Consider the following 12605-nt stretch of genomic DNA (forward strand, 5'->3'; position numbering starts at 1 on the left):
ACCTGTCACACACAGATGGGTCTAAAGTGCAGTAGATCTGTGCGTTATAGTGAGACGGGGAAAATATCTGGCTTGGAGGAATGTTTGCTTTAACAAAATCATTTTAAAGCTATGCTGTTTGCAGTGTTCAGCCTCTATATTTTCATATAACCCTACACTTTATCCTGGAACCACTATCAATAATGTGTTAAAATCTTTGCCTCCAGGTGTGAAAACTCGAAAAATTTACAAACAAAAAGAGACACATTTTCACTTAAAATCATGCAGATACTCTGTAGCCTTTTCTGCTAAACTCAGCACTGTAGCATGGAACAGCAGTTGCATAATAATGACCGTTAAGTGCTAATGCCAGAGAAACCGGTGTTTGGAGGATATATTGGCACTTGTGTTGTTAGGCCCGAGACGAAGTCAAGGATGCTGTAAAATCTGGACAAATGCAAAGCTACAGATACAATAGGGGGAACAAATAGCTTTGGACCTTACACACGGAGATAAGTCTTGGACCAGTACAACTCCCTTTCCTCCTGGCGCAGAGATACATAGATCTCTGGCAGACAAAGTCTAAGAGAGCAGCTTCTAGTTTTGTGCCATCATCCATCAAACTCTTCAACCCTTGACATTTTTATTTGTGTTTGTATATAGCCTATGATTGCATCTAATCTATTATACTGCACGTGTTTTATGTTGCTGTGTTGTTATATATCTTGTTAATATCAAGCCGTCACCATAGATGAAGTTCCCTCTCAGGAAATAAAAGTTACTTGAATTGAATAAACCTACATTCATAAACACACACATTTCCCTCGACTTTGAAATAACAAAAACAACAGACAATGATGTTCTTTGGGTTACGACACAAGTATGACAACATAGGATTCACTCTGAACTTCACGATGAGCAGCAATATCATCCATTGAATTTAACTGTATGTAATTACACTAGATGATTGAAAACACACACACAATGTATATAGAGTAATAATCCCTCTCGTTGAATACATTTTCCTCATCACCTCCTGTCCTGTTACAACAGCAGTCAGGTAAACTGGTAGAGGGTTCAGACAGATGGTAACAAGATTGACAACAATCCAGCAACCAAACCCAAATCTATGTTGTTACCACGAATGGGACCACTCTCTTCCCTGCCACGTACACCTCCGCAATGTTCCGATCATCCCCTGAAAGGAGGAAGGGAAAGGGGGAACAAAGAAGGAGAAAAAAAAGAACCTGAACATACTTGAGAGATTTTACAACACCTAGTGATGACCTCAAGAGTTTTGGACCTCTTGGCTGACAGCTGCAAGGACCCAGGTTTGAGTCCCCGTCGTGGCTATCAGTGAATTCGCCACAATACTTTCATGGCACGTAAAGGGCCCATCCACCAAAGTCTGAAAACATGTTGTGTGAGAGAGACAGAAACGAAACTCTTACCCAAATTCAAGAACTTCTCCAGGAGCACCTGAAATCAAATGGAACCAAGATTAATGTTATGTATTGGGAGACAGAATGACTCAACAGGTAACAGGGGTTTCCCATTTTATTCCCCCCCCCCATTTTGTTTGCAAAAAAATAATATTATTTTTAAATTTAAAAAAAAAATATATATATATATATTTCTTTGGGACACAAGACAGTAGGAACACAGGCAAATCAGCTCAAAGCGATTTTAATTTTGGAAATCTGTTCCAATGTATTCCCACGCATAACAGAGAGATATACAGGTATGTGATCATATACAAATGAAAGCAAGGTGTGAAATTATTATATCCGTTTGGGCTTCTTGTGATCAATTTGCAATCTACAAATGATTTGTTATTATGTTCCAGCCCCCTGACCATCCGCTCAAGAAAGAATTGGCCCATAGTTGAATCTAGTTGATGATCCCTGCTTTATGTATTGGGAGACTGGTTCCTACCTTAGGCCCCTCTCCGTGGTTGATGAGATCAATGGGTCCTCCTGCTATGGCCGTGTTCACCCGCAGAGCATCAAAGTCTTTCCCTACCTGAAAGTTTCCTGTATGCTCATCCAGGGACAGGGCTACAAACCAAACAATCAACCCAGAGCTCAGAATATCAATCAATTATTCATCAATCAAGGACTCAATAAACAAATACACAGATGTACAGTTGGGTTCATTAAACGGCTTTTGACTGTAGTGCAGGTCAAATACATGTGCTGCAAAATGGATATACCTGTACAGTCAGTGGATTATATTTCAGAAATGTCACCTATGTATTTCATTGCCGTTTAGGTGATTGCATATAAACTTATTGGCTTGGCATCACTCTGTGAGAACGTTTGTGCTGTGAGCAATGTATCGATGCTGCAGCACAGGCGTTTTGAAAAGTAACATCTGAGCGCATGAATCTGTATCAATTCATAAATCATCATGTATCAATTCATAAATCATCATGTATCAAATCATTCATACTGATTGATGTATTGATGTAATAATAGTGGTGACGATGACCCTCCCAACCCTCCGGCCAGGTCTCCCACCTTGGCTGCCTCCCAGTGTGGCCAGTCTGAAGACCTCCTCGAAGGTGAGCGTTTGGTACTGGGGGTCCTGGATGGTCAAGGCTTTAGAGGTATCCATCGTTCTCCGCACCGCATCCAGCATAGAGGGAGAGTAGCCTCCTGCCACATCTGCAAGGCCGGAAACACAGACACACGCACAAGTGCAGACACAAACAAATGTGTTAATGCGTTAAACACAGAGCCAATTGCAACAACAAAAAAGCACTGGTTTTCTAAAAACTATACTAACGGGAAATAACATGCACCTGTGTGATAAAATAAACCAGCAGATCAGCTTATCTCATGTTGTTATGGTGTCAAGCCAGTTTGATACCGGACAGGGAACCTAGAAGAAAGTTGCCTCTATTGCCAGCCTCAATGAAAAAACAGGATCATCCCAAATCGTAATGAATGTAAAATAAATATTCTAAGAAATAATATTGTCAGTGCCATTTGAAATAACTTCATTCAACTTTAATTTGATCAAAAATATATAGATTATTATATAACTCAACCACGATTTAGTTATACATTTAAAATATGGACAACTCAGGGATAGTACATTTGTTTTTTTCATGGGCTAAAAACGATACAGAACACAGTGCGCTCTGGTAAAAGGAAGATGATCTGCTTTGTAGTGTGTTGTCATGGACTCACCTGTGCCCAGCCCCAGCTTTACTTTGTGGTTCAGAACCCTGCGGGCATCTAGCATACCACTGCACAACCTGAAGAGGGAAATGAGTGAGAGAGAGGGGAAAATGAGAGAGAGGGAAATGAGAGAGAGAGAGAAATATGGAGGAGAGAGAGAGAAATAGAGAGAGGAGAGAGAGAACATGGGCAGGTTCTATCTTGAGTGCTGATATGATATCTAGTATCACTGCTGTGTTTTAAAAGAATAGGGTATGATATAAAAATAAGAATCGGGATTTATTTCTAAATCCTAAGACATGGTCTTTCCTTTCACATCTTCCATCAATGACCCTTGGGAAAACACAGGCGTAGTCAAGGACGTGAACTGTAGGGTAATGAGAAACACTTACGAGATGTTGGAATTGGGACAGTGAGCGACGGACGCCCCTTTCTCTCTGAACAGCTTCAGCTCTTCATCGGTTAGGTGACAACCGTGAGCCATCACAGTCTGTGAACCATCACCATCATCATACTTACTACCATTACCACCACTATCATTATAATCATACTTACTACCATTACCACCGCTATCATTTTAATCATCATCATACTTACTATCATTACCACCACTATCATTATAATAATCATCAGCATACTTACTACCATTACAACCACTATCATGACAATCATCATCATACTTACTACCATTACAACCACTATCATGATAATAATCATCATACTTACTACCATTACCACCGCTATCATGATTAATCATCATCATACTTACTACCATTACCACCACTATCATTATAATCATACTTACTACCATTACCACCGCTATCATTATAATCATCATCATACTTACTATCATTACCACCACTATCATTATAATAATCATCAGCATACTTACTACCATTACAACCACTATCATGACAATCATCATCATACTTACTACCATTACAACCACTATCATGATAATAATCATCATACTTACTACCATTACCACCGCTATCATGATTAATCATCATCATACTTACTACCATTACCACTGCTATCATGATAATCATCATCATACTTACTACCATTACCACCGCTATCATGATAATCATCATCATACTTACTACCATTACCACCGCTATCATTATAATCATCATCATCATACTTACTACCATTACCACCGCTATCATTATAATCATCATCATCATACTTACTACCATTACCACTGCTATCATGATAATCATCATCATACTTACTACCATTACCACTGCTATCATGATAATCATCATCATACTTACTACCATTACCACCGCTATCATGATAATCATCATCATCATACTTACTACCATTACCACCGCTATCATTATAATCATCATCATCATACTTACTACCATTACCACCGCTATCATTATAATCATCATCATACTTACTACCATTACCACCGCTATCATTATAATCATCACCATCATCATACTTACTACCATTACCACCGCTATCATTATAATCATCATACTTACTACCATTACAACCGCTATCATGATAATCATCATCATACTTACTACCATTACCACCGCTATCATGATAATCATCATCATACTTACTACCATTACCACCGCTATCATTATAATCATCATCATCATACTTACTACCATTACCACCGCTATCATTATAATCATCATCATACTTACTACCATTACCACCGCGATCATTATAATCATCATCATACTTACTACCATTACCACCGCTATCATGATAATCATCAGCATACTTACTACCATTACTACCACTATCATCATAAATCAGCAATATGATTTTCATTATCCATAGAATGTCCTTGTACTGTGTGTGTTGGGCTAACCTTGTCAGTGAGAAGGTTGTGTTTGTGGTAGACGTCTGTGTAGGAGTCATAGTCTGGGAACAGTTCCTTCACCAGCTTCACCTCCTCCTTCGTCTCACTGATGTGACTCTGGGGATCACAGAGACAGTCAATGTATTTTTTAAATCTTCAGGTGATTATCAATGTGTATAAATTCAAGAGAGAGAGAGAGAATGGAAGGGAGATAAATACAGATAAATAAATGATTATCCTCAAAGGACATTCCCATAGGATCCCCTTGACTTGGTTACTGTGGCTACAGGCTGGCAAAGCTCACCTGGATGTGCAGGTGGTTATTCTTGGCGATCTCTCCCAGGTGACCCAGCAGGGCAGCAGAGCAAGACAGGGCGAAGCGCGGGGTCACCACTGGCATTACAAGAGGGTACTGCCCCAAACAAGACAGAAAGACACCTAGTGAGCAATATCCTAAAAAGCTCCTTTCACAGATTCTGATCACAAATGTTTTTTTGAGGGGGGGTACAATCCCTACATTGCCACTGACTTGTACATGTACCCTTAGAACCCCCCCTGTGCTAGCAGGGCTGAGGAGTCTTACCTTCTTCTTCAACATCTCACTAATGAACCTAGAGCAACACAAGACAATAATCACATTTGTATTTTTTCCTTCAAAATAATTTTGAAAACAAATTTCTATCAGGTAGGTCCCTCTCCGATTCATTCCATTTCCTTCTGTTTGGTTCCTAATCAATACTCCTCAGATGTGTGTTGGGCAAGATGTGACTGTAAGGAAGGACTGAATCCTGTTTTTCAGACTGCAGCAACTGGCTCAGAGACAATGATTTCCTCACTAATTTCTCCTTTCAGATTTGCTGAGGATGCATTTGATGAGTTTTGTTTTCTGAGGGCCATACTTGTTCTGTATGTTGAAATATGACAAATGTTGTGAGAGATATTGTGAGGCTAGAGCAGAAGTTCTAAAACTTGGGACTGGATATGAAAATAGGGTGGCGAGAATATCCAAAATCCCGAGGGGGAAAAAAATATATGCCTTTGTGTCTCAAAATCATCATAATGTGGTTAACCTTAAAAATAAAAATGATTCCAATCTAAATGATCAAATTCAAACACAAAGCACCCGTAGATCATGGGAAAAGGCTGCACTTGACCGTTGCATTTGAAATCATTCCCATGGTGAAAGGCTAGGCCCGCTATGAAACCACACACCAATGCAGATACTTTGATATTATCGGCCGCAATTGATATGGTGAAAAATATGTGTGGGGAGGCAGAGACACAGAAACTCACATCAATACCCTTGTCAGATAACACTTTTAAACTAAGAATGTAAACTATTTCTAGTAATCAAGAGGAAACTGACTAAATTACTCAAAAACGCCCCAACTTATGCTCTCCAAGTGGACGTTAGCTGTGAGGGCCGAGATGCCCATGTTCGCTATACATGTTGGGGGATTCTATTCACGAGGACATATTTTGCATTTAAGACAACTGGGCACCCTGAAAAAATGATCACCGACTGCGAAAAATTGTTTTGAACGGTCACCCAACTCGAAATTCCAACTCGGGAACTCGGGCCTCTTTCTAAAGCTACGACTTACTGACCTAGTATTTTCAGAGTTCCCGGTCTTGAAAGCACCATAAAACTCATGGGACCCTTCGCCAGCTCATGTCTGTGTGAAGCTGGATTCAGTGCGCTCATCTGCATTAAAACCCCTGACTTTGAGAAGCTCCGACGTGACATGCATCAAGCCCACCCATCCAACTAGTGGTGATGTGACAAGATACATTATGTCAGACTCATTTGCAATTGACTGTCAAAGCCCCACATTAAAAGCATGCGATGTGGAGCTGAGAAGACAATCAGAAATACTGTTAGAATGTCTTTCAATTGACTGCCATAGCCCCAAATAAAAATGAAACAGTCACCGTTAGTTAATGGCATAATTTTTTCCACATGGTTGGGGTCCAGATATCAAAATGGGGCGGGACAAAAAGATATGGGATATGCTCTAATCATTTAAATCTTTATTATGTATACAGCCTTGACCCCTCTTCTGTCTATTACCTACCTGTTGGTTTCGTCATGGGACTTGTCTAGCGTCTCTCTGTAATGTGGGACAAAGTTGTTTATATCCATACACACCTTGCCCACAAGGGCACGCTGTCCAAAATCATCTGGAATGACAAGAAAGATTGGAAAAGGTCACCAAACTGGTGAAATCACCCATCAGGGGAGCTGCATTTGGTGTGATTAGAGTAGCACTCTGTCGAGACCGTATCAGACTGGAGTCAAAAGGGACATTTGTAACGTTGCTCATCAGCATCCTGGAATAACCTTAATAAACTAAAGCTAACATTAAATCTCATAAACCAAAAGGGGGGAGCGCTGTTGGTTGTGGTGAAACAATTCTGGTGTCCTACAAACTCTGGACGGTTTAGGAGGAGTAATGCAACCACCAAAGGACAAACATTCCATGCATGCAGTAAGTAGATGTGAAAGTGACAGATTCCTCTACATACAAAACCCTATGTTCATGTCTTGTTCTGAGCTGGTGTTTGTGAAAATAATTTTCATTACAGTGGGAAACCATAAGGATGGAATGGAGCAAATTAAGATGTTCATGTACAGCCAATCCCTGTACCTGAAACTCAATACTTTCATTACCTGCTATCCCTGCCCTCATTTAACCTCACACTGAAGTGTTTTATCATTTTATTTTCAGGACAACAAGTAGAACACAAAAATAAAACACTTACATTCATAAGTTTTATTGACAAATGTCAATAAGTAAAAAGGTATGGCAAGCAATAACCTCGTGTTTTTATTGCAGAAATTGTTTCCTGGGTGGGAAATTATTATACAACTAGTCAGTGACAACTGCGTGGAGTTTGGACTTTGTGACAGCAACTATGCGATCTTATTACAGTATTATAGACACAAACCCCGGGGCAGAAATTGAACTTGGCAAAATAAACTTGAACATCCACAGGATAATTCTGAAGTGGATCTGAGAGATATAGCAAAGCTTAGGAAAACACCAGGGACGATCCCAATGCAATAATTGTGTATGATTTTCTATGTAGAAGAACCCTTCCTTACCTTCTAACGACTCTTGTGCGGAGTGAGTGTCAGAGCAAAACAGTCTCAGCTTTTCATAGTGGGGTCATAATGCTTTTTGTAGCTCAAACCGCTTGGACGTCACAGACGGGTTTTGTGAGAAGAACAGCTTTCGGGATCCGCCCCGATCAGCCTTGGTCTCACAAACACCGTTCTAGTTCAGCCCCCATCAACACACAGGTTAATCGTCGGGCAGATGCAGAAGACAGAGGAACCCAACGCAAAAAAAAAAAAAAAATGTTTAAGAGAATTCGGAACAGATCAACAGACCCATGAAGCCACAGGAGTTCAAGGCCAACTGCGATACTGCAGGCGTTGCTTGCAGAAAACAAGATCCCCATTATAGTGAATGGGAAAATGGCCATTTTTGTGGTCAATCTTCATGTAAATAAAATACAAATTCGAAGACAATCATGGTACCAATAACTGCTACACCATATGCAAGTCCTTCAAACGATAATGTTGTAAAAATCATAGAAGTTAGAAGGACAATTTAGTTGCTAATGGCAGCCTGCAGTACCCCGGCCAGCCTTCAATTTGAGTTACTCATTGAGGGGAGGCAGCACTGGAGCTAGCCTGCAACACCACTTCCTGAATTAGCTCAAACTGCGCATGTTATGTATCCATGAGATGCTATCTTAACCGACTTCATTTGGCTTCAATGTGCTATTGAGTCTTCACATAGAAATGAATGGTGTCACGTGATCGACGGCTTTGTCCATTCCTATACCGTCATTGGTATAGAAGCACAAAAATATTTCCGATTACAGCCTGGGACTCAAAGCGTTAACAAAACATTTACACACTAGACTCCCCCCACAATGACGTTTGCACTGTGAAATAACAAATGTAACATGGTCAACATAACCCAACTACATAGCGAGAGACTGGGTGCCGGAGGCTGGCCTAGCAGTCAACACAGCTGTCTCCAGACCACTTGTATTGTGTCCCCCGGCAGCGAGGTTATAATCCCCACACTACCACATTTAATACAGTCTATCCCCTGGTGTCAGTCTCCCTACTTTCCTGTCTAAATAAATATAACACATTTGAAAGAGTGGAGTCCCAATCCCCCTTAAAAAAAAAAAGAGACTGATTGATAAGTTGTTGCATAACAACTTACGCAGTGGAGGCGTGTGTGTGTGTGTATTCCAGGTAGTTGTACATTGTGACTGAGGTTAATGTTTACAGCCAGTCAAATAATGTCCCGTGCTCTTTTATCACAGAGCATGTTCTTCCCTTCCTCTGTCATTAGTACTTATGTAATAAACAAGAGTTAAACAGGCGAGAAGAACACTGGGAACAGGTCAAAGTACAATGTTTCAATGTTAAGCCATCGTGCAAGTGAGCGGTAGAGTGTGTGCAGGTTTGTGTCTGTTTTCTCACTTGCGATTTGGCCCAGCAGGAGAGAAGCGTCGGTGTGTATGGTGGCAAAGTAACAAGCCGTAGTGGTACCGTTTCTCAGGGTTCTTTTCTGAAATAGACAAGAGATGGTTTTAGTATTCAGGCCCGATTGTTCATAAACACCACTCCATCAGTGCAAATATCACCTGCCCTAGCCTGCTATGTGTTACAATGTATCCAGATTTCATCAGATTTTCTATGCTACTGTCACTGTGAGCTTTCCTTACAGTAGCCAAGGAAGCAACTTAAATACTTCACATTTGTATTGTTTTTGCTACACTGCAGGTCATTTAAAATAAGCTAAAGCTTCACATACGTAAACGCTCTCTTTAACCTTTATTAAAATGGCCATAGCAGCCTGCTATTGGCCCTCCTTTGGCATCCCTATCCCTGCCCTGCAGTGAATTCCGAAAAAACGAGTGAAAATAGACACAAAGGGAAATTAAAGACGGCAACCAAAGTTGCTGCTCCCGAGTGTCCATTATCATTGCAATATTAACCTCTGCAACACAAGGCTTTAAATAAGTATAACAGACGATTTAGAATAGAAAATAAGGATAAGAATGGTCTATAATCCTCTATGCAAGTGGGACGGATTGATTCAGGTGCGCAACGGCATATATTTTAAAACATTGTGTGTTTCTTATTAGACAAGTCCAGGTCTGTTTCTTCCATTTGGTGCCTGATGAACACGACCCTGATTACTTCTATAGGCTGAGGTTTGTTAGTTTGGCTCAGACCGCTCACCACGACATGGGTGTAGACGTTGCGGGCGAACTCCAAGTCTTTGTAGCAGGCCTCCACTGGGAAGGTGTACGTGTTGAGCCACTGTAGCAGGGGCAGGTCCAGGGCTGTGCCTGCATAGCTGTACTGAGACGCGTGGATGTGGGTGTCCACCATCCCTGGCATGAAGAACTCACTACAGACAACAAAATGGACTTCAGTCACAAATAGATTAGGAATTAGGAATCAGTGTTACTCTCATAAGATGAACTCTTCACTCACTACTGTCCAAGCTGTGTAACAGCCAAGGCCTCAAACCCCCACTTCTGTGACAGACTGTCGACTTCCTGCCCACTCCCAATGAAGGCAATCTGTCAACATGAGAAGCAACCAAAAACAAGGTGCTGATTAGCGCAAGAGAGAGACAATCAGAGCCTGACTCAACAAGGTGTTAATTCATTTAAATATAATTTATCCATGCATTGATAATTGATCTACTGTAAAACATTAAGGCATAGTCAGATGACACAGACACCCTCAACAAACAGTACATTTGGAAAGTATTCAGACCTATCCACATTGTTACGTTACAGCCTTATTCTAAAATGGATTAAATAAAAACATTTCCTCATCAATCTACACACAATGACAAAGCTAAAACAGGTTTGTGAGAGAAAAAAAAATGAAACAACTTATTGTACAGAAAGAAGTATTCAGACTCTTTGCTATGATCAAATGTATTTATAAAGCCCTTTTCACATCAGTCGATGTCACAAAGTGCTATACAGAAACCCAGCCTGAAACCCCAAACAGCAAGCAATGCAAAACCACAGTGGTGTGGAAAACCTCCATAGAAAGGACAGAACCTAGGAAGAAACCTAGAGAGGAACCAGGCTCTGAGGGGTGGCCAGTCCTCTTCTAGCTGTGCCGGGTTGAGATTATAACAGTACATGGCCAAGATGTTCAAACGTTCATAGATGACCAGCAGGGTCAAAATATAATAATCACAGTGTTTGAGAGGGTGCAACAGGTGTGCAGGTCTATCATTCAGAGACAGCAGGTGCGGTAGAGAAAGAGAGTCGAAAACAGCAGGTCCGGGATAAGGTAGCATGTCTGGGGAACAGGTCAGGTTTCCTTAGCCGTAGGCAGAACAGATGAAATGGGAGCAGCAGCATGACCAGGTGTACTGGGGACAGCAACTAGTCATCAGGCCAGGTAGTCCTGAGGCATGGTCCTAGGGCTCAGGTCCTCCGAGAGAAATTCACACAGGACAAGGCAGGAGAAATACTCCAGATATAACATACTGACCCTAGCCATAAACTATTGCAGCATAATTACTGGAGGCTAAGACAGGAGGAGTCGGGACACACTGTGGCCCCGTCTGACGATACCACCAGACATGGCCAACCAGGCAGGATATAACCCCACCCATTTTGCCAAAGCACAGTCTCCACACCACTAGAGGGTTATCTTCAAACCACCAACTTACTGCTCTGAGACAGGGCCGTGTATAGCCCACGAAGATCTCCCCCACGGCATGAACCCCGCCAGGAAGATCATGTCAGTGACTCAACCCACTCAAGTGACGCACCCCTCCTAGAGACGGCATGGAAGAGCACCAGTAAGCCAGTGACTCATCCCCCATAATAAGATTTGAGACAGAGAATCCCAGTGGAGAGAGGGGAACCGCCAGGCAGACAGGAAGGGCGGTTTGTCGCTCCAGTGCCTTTCCGTTCACCTTCACACTCCTGGGCCAGACTACACTCAAACATAGGACCAACTGAAGAGATAAGTCTTTCAGTAAAGACTTAAAAGGTCGAGACCGAGTCTGTGTTCCTCACATGGATAGGCAGACCATTCCATACAAATGGAGTCTTGTGACCGTAGCGTACGTGTAGGTACGTACGGCAGGACCAAATTGGAACGATAGGTAGGAGCAAGCCCATGTAATGCTTTGTAGGTTAGCAGTAAAACCTTGAAATCAGCCCTCGCCTTAACAGGAAGCCAGTTTAGAGAGGCTAGCCCTGGAGTAATATGATCCATTTTTTAAAAAGTTTTTTGGTTCTAGTCAAGATTCTAGCAGCCGTACACAGCACAAACTGAAGTTATTTAATACTTTATTTTGGTATGTGTCATGTAGATGGAAAAAAGCTGTCCTTGAAACAGTCTTGATATGTCCATCAAAAGAGAGATCAGGGTCCAGAGTAAGGTCTAGGTCCTTCGCAGTTTTATTTGCGAAGACTGTACAACCACCAAGACTAATTATTAGATCCAATAGAAGATCTGTGTATTTCATGGGACCTAGAACTAGCATCTCTGTTTTGTCCGAGTTTAAACATAAACATTTGGCGCCATCCACTTC

The 12605-nt window shown here is 41.4% G+C and overlaps 1 protein-coding gene across 1 annotated transcript; it reads right to left on the reverse strand.

Annotated features, from left to right (window-relative positions):
- Positions 1-6: 6 nt before the first annotated feature.
- On the reverse strand, positions 7-10801 carry LOC124036101 (guanine deaminase-like). Its single transcript, XM_046350247.1, has 13 exons — positions 10526-10801; positions 10268-10439; positions 9503-9590; positions 7068-7173; positions 5576-5603; positions 5297-5404; positions 5002-5109; positions 3557-3654; positions 3174-3241; positions 2499-2645; positions 1915-2036; positions 1431-1458; positions 7-1177 (listed from the first exon to the last, which is right to left on the reverse strand). Exons 2-13 carry the CDS (start codon positions 10427-10429, stop codon positions 1107-1109), a joined length of 1134 nt encoding a protein of 377 aa, XP_046206203.1. The 5' UTR covers positions 10430-10439; positions 10526-10801; the 3' UTR covers positions 7-1106.
- Positions 10802-12605: the final 1804 nt, after the last annotated feature.

The sequence above is a fragment of the Oncorhynchus gorbuscha genome, linkage group LG05 (assembly GCF_021184085.1).
Source record: "Oncorhynchus gorbuscha isolate QuinsamMale2020 ecotype Even-year linkage group LG05, OgorEven_v1.0, whole genome shotgun sequence".
Lineage (NCBI taxonomy): Eukaryota > Metazoa > Chordata > Actinopteri > Salmoniformes > Salmonidae > Oncorhynchus > Oncorhynchus gorbuscha.

Excerpts from the sequence above, each read along its gene's own strand:
- LOC124036101 (XM_046350247.1), bottom strand. The coding sequence starts at position 10,429 with ATGCCAGGGATGGTGGACACCCACATCCACGCGTCTCAGTACAGCTAT. Across the intron at positions 7,174-9,502 it reads CCTGCTGGGCCAAATCGCAA|ATGATTTTGGACAGCGTGCC; the intron begins GTGAGAAAACAG and ends TTGTCATTCCAG. Across the intron at positions 5,110-5,296 it reads ATAACCACCTGCACATCCAG|AGTCACATCAGTGAGACGAA; the intron begins GTGAGCTTTGCC and ends TGTGATCCCCAG.